An 8,948-nucleotide genomic window follows, 5' to 3' on the forward strand; every position below is an offset into this window, starting at 1 on the left:
AACTCTTCATGTTCTCAGCATCCTTGTGGGAGCACAGCTCTGGGGAACAAGTCTCTCCTCCATCCAGCGTGGGCTTCCTCTTTCCAAGGGCCAGCATTCTTTGCACTGGGATTGCTTTTTTATAGTTGGAGTGTGTGGATCAATTCCATGAACTTGTTAAGGGATTTTTAAATCTACAAGCTATCTTGGAAGTATGAATAATGTACCACAACAGAATTTTATTCTCAAACATTCCCTCCCACGTTGCCATTTGTTTCTTCCCCCCTTAATAGCCAGATCTATAGTTGGTTATATACTAATAACATCCCAAAATGTTTGTGTTATTGGTATGTGCAAACAAGCATGGCTGCCAGTATAGATTTGTCATTTTATTTTCTACTAGGGCATTGGACAAAACAAAGGCTCCATGGATTGTTAAATAAGGAATCAAAACATTTGTAAAATCATAAGGGTAAATTCCCTTAGATTGTCCCACGGTAAGGGAGACACATTGTGATTTCTGGTAATTAGGAGTCTGAAAGTAAAGCATACCGACTATTTGTCACAACCAAGAAATCTCTGTACAGGTAGAGGTGACACTTCTTACTGACACTGCCTCTTCTGAGTTCCACTGCTCCATGGAACATCAGGGGTTGATTCTTGATTTTTGCATCTGTGACTTTCCCATTTAGAATTTCCATCTCAGTAAAGAGGCTTCTCCTGTGACAGGGCAAACACTAACGGAACAAAAGTCAGCAGGATAGTCAGAGGTCACTACGATAGATAGCCAGAAGTCAACAGGATATTCAGAGGTCAACAGGAAAGAGGGCAATAGGATAGTCAGAGGTCACCAGGATAGCCAGAGATCACCAAGATTGTCAGAGGTCAATAGGATAGCCACAGGTCAATAAGATAGCCAGAGGTCATTAGGATAGTCATAGGTCACCATGATAGCCAGAGTTCAACAGGATAGTCAGAGGCCACAGGATAGAGGTCAATTGGATAGTCAAGAGGTCAGTAGCATAATCAGGGGTCAGGAGGATAAAGTTTATGAGAAATGTGAAGAGTGCCATAGACTCAGTTTTCTAAACGTAACTAAATCATTGTTTTCATTCTCTGTCTTATTCACTTGGATTTGCTGAGATACATGTATGTTTGTATATAAGTTCATATATGTATATGTTGATATTTGTTTATATGTTTTCATAAATATATGTTCATGAAAGTCACTGTGATTCAACCTTCAAGAAAGACTCAAATAAGATAGTTTTGACTAGGAAATATCTCAACAAGTGCTCATCTTCCTTATCAGTTCTTGAAGTGCCAATCAAAAACAAGTTTGTGATTTCATCTCACCCCACTCAGAATGGCTAAGGTCAACAAAACAAAGGCCATCACACACAAAAGTGTGGGAAACCAGGAAACTCATTGGTAGCGGGAATAAAAACTTAAGAAGCCACCCGGGCAATCAGTCTGGAGAGTCCTCACTTAGAGAAATCTGCCATATGGCCCAGCTGGCCAACTCCTCGGCATATGCACAAAGAACTTCAACTCTACTCCGCAGACACCTGCTGAGCCGTGTTCACTGTTGCTCTGTTCACAGCATTTGGAAAATAGAGCAACCGGAATATCCCTCAACAGATGAATGGACAATAAAATTGCAGTACATGCACACGAAAAAATACTGTTCAGTTGTATAGAACAACAGAGTCATGATCTTTGCAGTTACATGTATGGAAATCCAAAAAATATATAGTAAGAGTTAACAGAGACATCGAAAGACAAACAGCACATGTTCTCTCTCGTCTGCAGTTCTTAGCTCAAAAATCTCAAAAATGAATATACAACATGGAGTAACTGCAAAAAGAGCAGAAGTAAAAAGGGACCATGGGGGCAGGGACTGTGAAGAGGACCACCAGGAAGCAGGTGATCTGAAGGAGAAAGTGGGATGCATGGAGAGGGAGGCTCTGATTCCACAGTCACTACAGAAGCAGAGGAAGGGCTGAGAGACAAATAGAAAGTCTGATTAACCCTCAAGGAATCAAGTTAGCTTATGTTTACCTAAACATACATTGCGCATTTGTGTGTATACATATTCCTGTGTGGTTACCCCAGCTGGGGTGATAGTGGTCACCCAAAGAATTACAAGCAAGATATCACACAAAAAGCTTAAGGCCATGCATTGAAAATCTCTTCTCCTTGTGATGTTCAGAGTAAACAAATGACTACAGAAACAATACAGGCAGTTTCTGTGTGGCTTGCTTTCCTCTCAGCGGTGGAGGGTAAGTCCATAATGCTGAAATGCCACGACTTCAGACACAAACTCAGGAGGAATCTGGGTCTGACCTGAGATACTCCTTCACACGCTGTAACTCGCATCACCAGCCATACCCCTATATTTGTCATAGCGATGTTCATATGTCGTGGAAAGCAACAGCTGTCTAATTTGACTGAAGGCCAAAGTAATTCACACTTGGTTTCATGTAAATTCAAGTACATAAGGATGTTTGGAAAAGCCATTCCTATCTTAGGTAAAACAGAGTTCAAATTTGTAAAATTGGTGTTAGCAACAATAAATACAGAAACACTAAAAAATTTCTGAGAACCAGAAAGTTCTTAGATGTTTGGTTGAGGTCCTACCGCTATTCAGTTGGCCTTCATGCTCACACTGGGCAAAATGACCAAGTTCAGCAAAACGTAAATCCTCCTACCTAACTTGGACAGGCATGTTCATTTACAAGCACTTTTGTCCCACGTGTCCAAGGACCTCTGTCCCCTGACACCGTGATATCTCCTTTCTGAGGGGATCAGCACTGAACTTCATAAAATGATTCGTTTCTCACAAGGGCTGTGCTGAGTGGAGAACAAGTTCACATGATCTGGAGAAAACACAACAGAATAATTCGAGCCCACCCATCTATCATAAGGATCAGAACTAGTTCTTAAGAGAATACCTTTCCAGTGCACCCTTGAATGGAGAGCCTTTCAGTAGACTAAACTTCTCTTCATCCTTGGCACTAGACATCAAAGGCAGACAGAGCAGTTGGCAGACCAACCACTGAGACCTAAGGATTCTACGTTAGTCAGAGTGACTGACCTTTGTGATGTCAAGCCTGGAAGGCTCATTTCATAACTGACAAAATGACATATTTACTATCCATCTGTATGTTAGCTTTTAAAATTATGTTTGAGATATTTTTAGATTCACATTACTATATCCTGTATCCCAAACACTCTAATGCACTCCCATAACCCTACACACTGGATCGTGGTCCGTCTTTAACTGTTTTAGTGGTCAAAGGACAAGAGGCAATATACTGTCTCATGAACATGGACTCAGATCAGGGCCAAATTGTTGATGTCACATAACAGCAAATGACACTTTGGGAGAATATTTGAGAGAGATATGTTGAGGCAGGAAGCCAGAGTAACCGGGACTAGTCTTGTTCTCTGAAAAACAATCCTTCTGCAGGACTTGAGCAGGTTATAGGTAAAAACAAACTTAACTCCTGCAGAGAGCAGCAGTCCCACTTCCAGGGCTGCTGCACTATATATAGGCCCTGACTCTTACAAGTACAACCATCTCTCAATATTGCCACATGGGGACCAAGCTGCTAGCATATTAGCCATTGGGGCAGTAATTGTGTCCAAGGTAGGAGGGAAAAATTGTTAATTAGAAACCAATAGAAGTAAGATTAGGACATTTCTACTTCTACAATCATAGCCATAATTCCCAACCCATAACAGCTATCTTCTTAATTCCTGTCAATCAGTTTCTTCATTTGTCATGTCTATAATACTGTGTTTTGATGAATGCTATAAAATCACATGAACTTTTGGAATTTTATACCACTCACATGGGGGGTGGGGCATGGAGTTAAGCAGGTCAGGATGTGGGGAGCATCTAGTAAGAGTTGGAGGAGGTTAAACTGCAATATCTTCTATTAATACAGTTTTAAGGTTAAAAAAAGAAATAGCCAGGCATGGTGACACATACCTTTAATCTTAGCACTTGGGAGGCAGAGGCAAAGGCGGGCAGACTTCTGAGCTCAAGGCCTGGTCTACAGTGCTATTTCTAGAATAGCCAGGTGTACTAAGGGATACTCTATTTCTAAAAAAAGAAAGAAAGAAATAAGAGGAGGAGGAGAAACACAAGGAGGAGAAATTTATGTAATGCAGCAAATTGATAATATAGTTTCTTTACTGTATGTATTATCTAGGAATTAAAATATCTGAAAATTTTTCTCTTAGAAACTTTCTAGGAAGACAATGAGTACTTAGGCAAGGCATTCACCATGTTGAGATAAAGACCTGGTTTCATAAAGAGAGACATAACACATGTCTTCATGTGTGTGCATGCACATGTGCGCATTTGAGGGTGTGGCTTTGACATACATGATGTGTGTGTATGCAGGTCTGGGGGGTCACATGTGGAGGAGGTTTGAGCCTAATTACGTGAGAGGATAACATCCATATTTAGTTGTTGCCTCACTTCTTACCTGAGACAGGTTCTCTTTTATTCTCTGGCTAACTGACTCGCAGTGTGTGGTGATCTCTCTACCTGCTACCACTGGGGACGTGATTCTGGCTTGGAGATGCTTGAGCCACAACATCCTCATTTCTACTGTTATTTGTTTTGTCTGGAAGATCTGGTGATCTGGGCTCAAGTAATCATGCTCAAGTCTCAAGTGCTCTAGACACTGAACCATCTCTTCACGCCCTGGGATATTTTCTCAAAATTTTAATTGTTAATTTCAACCTATGGGTCATTATCATTTATTTTTGATTTAGTTGTACCTGGAATCATCTCTGAGACAAGACTCCAAGCACAACTGAGGAAAATATGGATTAATTTGATGTGTGAAGAGCCACACCCCAACTGGTCTGCACCAAGCCTTGTCCATGGAATGCACCAAGTCTTGTCATGGAATGCATACAAGGAGAAAGCTTGCTGGGTGTTAACATTTGGTGTTCTCTGCTTCTTACCTGAGTAACCTGAGTAACCAGCTTGATCAGCCCTATCATCTCCTGCCAACAGAATTTCCCCCATGATGATGTCCTTTGTTCTCATATGCAGTCACATAAATCAGTGCTCATGTAAGTAACATGCTGGAGTATTCTGGGGCCACAGCTGTGACAGAAACAACAACAATAACAAACAAATGCAAAAAGAAAACAGCAATAAAATGCTTTGAAATCAGTTGCTTTCCCACCATTTGTTATCACATTAACAGGAAAAGAAACAAAGATGCTCCATGTTCCTGGCCTGAAAACAAAGATGGTTTCTCAAGGACTTCGTATCAGTTCCTACATTTCCTTTTGTAATTAATTTATATACCAATCCCAGTTCCTCTCCCTCCCATCCTCCAATTCCCCCCACCATCTCTCCATCCCACCCCCATCCACACCTCAGGAGGGTGAGGCCTCCCATGGGGGAGCATCAAAGTCTATCATATCATTTGGGGCAGACCTAGGTCCTCCCCCTTGCATCTAGGCTGAGAGAATATCCATCCATAGAGAAGGGGCTCCCAAAGCTCATTAATGCACTAGGGTAAATACTAATTCCACTGCCACAGGCCCCATAGACTGCCCAGGCCCCCCAACTAACACCCACATTTAGGGTACCTAGTTGGGTCTTTTTTTAAAATTTTTTTAAATTTATTTTTCAGTTTAAATGTAGAAAAGAAACAAGGTTGCTTCACAAGTCAGTTCCACGTCCCTCTCCCTTTCCCTCCCCTTCTCCCATGCCCTCCCCCCAACCCCCCATTATCCCCTCATTTCCCCCTGGGGGGGTGAGGCCCTCCTTGGGGGTGTCCATAGTCTGTCATTTCATACAGGGCAGGGCCTAGACCCTCCCCCAAGAGTTCAGGGTGAGAGTGCACCTCACATTGTTGGATGGGAGTCCAAATCTGTGTGTATACTTGGGATGAGTACTGATCTGCTGCCCAAGGCTCAATAGATTACCTAGGTCTCCTCACTGACACCCACATTCAGGGGGTCTTGATCAGTCCCATGCTGGATTCCCAGGACTAGTTCAGTCTTAATGCAGGCTCCCCATTGTCGTCTGGAATCTGTGAGCTCCCACTTGCACAGGTCAGTTGTTTCTGTGGGTTTCCCAAGCTGGTCACTGCTCCCTCTCTACAATAGATAGCATTAAGACCAGACCACCAGAGGGCAGCATACATAACCACACAGAGGCCTAATTTACCACCAGAGGGCTGCACACACAGAGGCCCTATTTAAACATTCTGCTCTCTTTGAAAGTGTTACATTGAAAATCGGTCTGTACAATTATGGTTAAGACAAGAATCTTTCATATCCAGTGGTTCCCTTAGACAAATCAATGATCATTCTCGAACTGATGGTAACAATTTGGTCACCTATGTTTTGAGGATATAGACCCTCCATTCATGTATAGGGCTCTATCTTCTTTGGGTAGGTCATTTACAATTTAGTGAGTACTTATGGCTTGCTTTGTCATCTAAGCAGTGATGGAACAAGTACCATAGATGTAATAATTTCAAGCTATTTTCTTGGCCTTTTACATAAATGTTTGTGCCATGAATAGTTTGTTTAATAAAGAGATTGATTTTAAACATTTATGCGGTAAATTTGCTTTCCTAAGACAAATTCCCTACCACTTTTGCAATAAAATCTGGATGATAAATATCAAATTGACAGTATCTGGACCCTCAAAGGAAGTAATGCTATTGGTACAGCTGTAAGTGATTAGTTCAGTTAGTGTTTGCCAATGCCGTGAAGTATTATCATAGTTAGGCTAGTAGAGGTGGGACTATTCACCCCAAAAGTCTCAGCATCCACACCCTAGCCTTGGGTCCTGGTTGCCTAACAACTGGAGGTGTTACCCAATTACAAGGCTTCATCTCCTTCTTCATGTGACGTGCACATTGACAGGCACTGCCATCATGCCTGGAAGCCTCACATCACCAAAGTCAGTTGAATTACTCAGGGATCCTGAAGCCTTGGCTATAACTGCAACTCCGTGAGCTGTCCATAGAGAATTTCCTGGTGTCTACTCCTAATATTTTGAGATTTTACCAGAGAAATGTGAAACACCAGAGTACACACACACATCATACACTGTCATTTATCATCACTAACATCACATACATGAGTTCTGAGGTTTGAAATGGTGAAAAATATAAAATCCAGAATTCTGAGAGAAATGTATATTCTATGAAAAGATAGGACCCTGATTGTCCCTAGGAAAGACTAAGTTATTTTCAGGAAGATGAAGAGCATATATAATAATATAATAAGCACAATAAATAAGAGCAGTTTCAATGCTCTTGTTGTGACAGCTGTTCGGGGAAAGTCCTGTGCATCTGTCAATAAAGCACTGCTGGCCAATAGGAATCTAGATAGGTGGGACTAGGAGTCCAGGAGAACTCTGGGAAAGAGAAACACAGGGAGTCAAGATGTAACACCATGGGGTAGGAAGCCCGGAACTAGTCTCCGTTAAGAGAAATACTTAGATTAACAATTATGGGGTAATTACTTAAATCAGAGCTAGCCAGTAAGAAACAAGCAAGGCCATCAGCTTCATAATTAATATAGCCTCCGGTGTGTTTATTTGGGACTGATGCGGCTCTGGAACCAGGCTGGCGGGAAGGTTTCTCTCAAGAAAAAGGCTTCTCTTTACAGACAGCTAATTGTGTGTAAGGCTGTGTGTTTTTACATGTGAGTTCATGTGCCAACTGAAGCCAAACTAGCACATCAGATTCCCTGGAGATGAAGTTTCAGGCAGGTGTGCATCTCCAGATGTGTAATGAAGGATGTTACGTTAGTTCTTCTACAGGAATGTGTGCTCTGCACTAAGAGTTGTGTCTCCAGTCTCTGTGAAAATTCATAGCTTTTATGCAACTAGTGCTCACATACACACACTGAGGTGTAGATGCATGGATGTTTCCAGAAGTATGCAAACAAGGAGGGAAGTGTCCCTTTGAACTTGGGTATACAATCTCATTAATTCATGTTCCAGATCTATTAAAAAGAGAGGAAAAATATGATAAAAATATATTGTCCTAAACTATATTTTGGCCAAGTGGTGGTGATGCATACTTATAATCCCAGCACACAGGAAGTAGAGACAGACCGATTTCTGGGAGCTCAAGTATAGTCTACACAGTGGGCTCCAGGATAGCCAGGACTACACAGGGCTGTCCTAAATTTCTCAAAAAAAGAGAAGAGGACAAATTGAGTTGAGAAAGAGTGCAAGAAGCCAGGCATGGTAGCACTTAAGGCAGAGTCAGGAGGATCTCTAACTTCAAAGTCAGCTTGGTATACACAGCAAGTTCCGGGACGGCCAGGGGTACACAGAGAAACCCTGTCACAAAGAAAACAAAACAAAATAAAAAAGAAAAGAAAGATTAATACTTTATATATCTTACCAGTAATACCTGTCTCTGTCCTCCAACATCATGTTCTTTCTTAAAAAATATTAAGTACGAGAGGAGGCAGGGAGTCCAGGGCAGCAGCTGTTCGGGCGGCAGCATCAGGTAAACAGGCCGGCTTCTGCGCATAAGTACCAGAGCCTGTGGATCACCTGGGAACTGCACAGAGCTTCCTATCCCGGCAGGAGTCAAGCACCCCAGACTCCAGGTCTTCTCTCCCACAAACCAGACCAGGAAACCAGAGGAGCCAGGGAGTCCAGGGGAGCAGCTGTTCCAGCCTGCAGCAGGATCAGGTACAACAGGATCCAGCATAGGGTCCAGGGGACCAGGTAGGAGGCTAAGCGCCCCAGATTCCTGTTCTTCTTCTCCACCCACGGGATAGAACGAGTACAAGTAATAGAAGAACAACCAGATTATTGGACTTGCTAGCACCCACCAAAAGGGAATGCTGGTCCCCTAACCACCAGACCAGTAAGGGGCTCTTTCTGCACCCACTAGAAGAAGAGATGGGAAAGAGACAATACAAAAAAACACTCATCAACAGAAAAACAAATA

At 42.3% G+C, this 8,948-nt stretch overlaps 1 protein-coding gene across 11 annotated transcripts in view; it reads right to left on the reverse strand.

Moving 5' to 3' along the window:
* The window catches only part of LOC121142004 (rho GTPase-activating protein 20-like), a 39,413-nt gene extending 31,003 nt beyond the window's left edge, over positions 1 to 8,410 (reverse strand). For 4 of the 11 annotated variants that reach the window (XM_040751092.1, XM_040751091.1, XM_040751090.1 and 1 more), the window contains exons 1-3: positions 5,944 to 7,382; positions 4,966 to 5,110; positions 532 to 716 (exon numbers count right to left, since the gene is read on the reverse strand). In XM_040751092.1, coding sequence (XP_040607026.1) covers positions 532 to 716; positions 4,966 to 5,004 — 224 coding nt within the window. In that variant the 5' untranslated portion in view covers positions 5,005 to 5,110; positions 5,944 to 7,382. The other 7 variants (XM_040751087.1, XM_040751086.1, XM_040751085.1 and 4 more) reach the window with 7 other exon arrangements.
* Between the last annotated feature and the right edge of the window lie 538 nt (positions 8,411 to 8,948).

The sequence above is a fragment of the Mesocricetus auratus genome, unplaced genomic scaffold, assembly GCF_017639785.1.
Source record: "Mesocricetus auratus isolate SY011 unplaced genomic scaffold, BCM_Maur_2.0 Super-Scaffold_100008, whole genome shotgun sequence".
In the NCBI taxonomy this organism is placed as follows: Eukaryota; Metazoa; Chordata; class Mammalia; order Rodentia; family Cricetidae; genus Mesocricetus; species Mesocricetus auratus.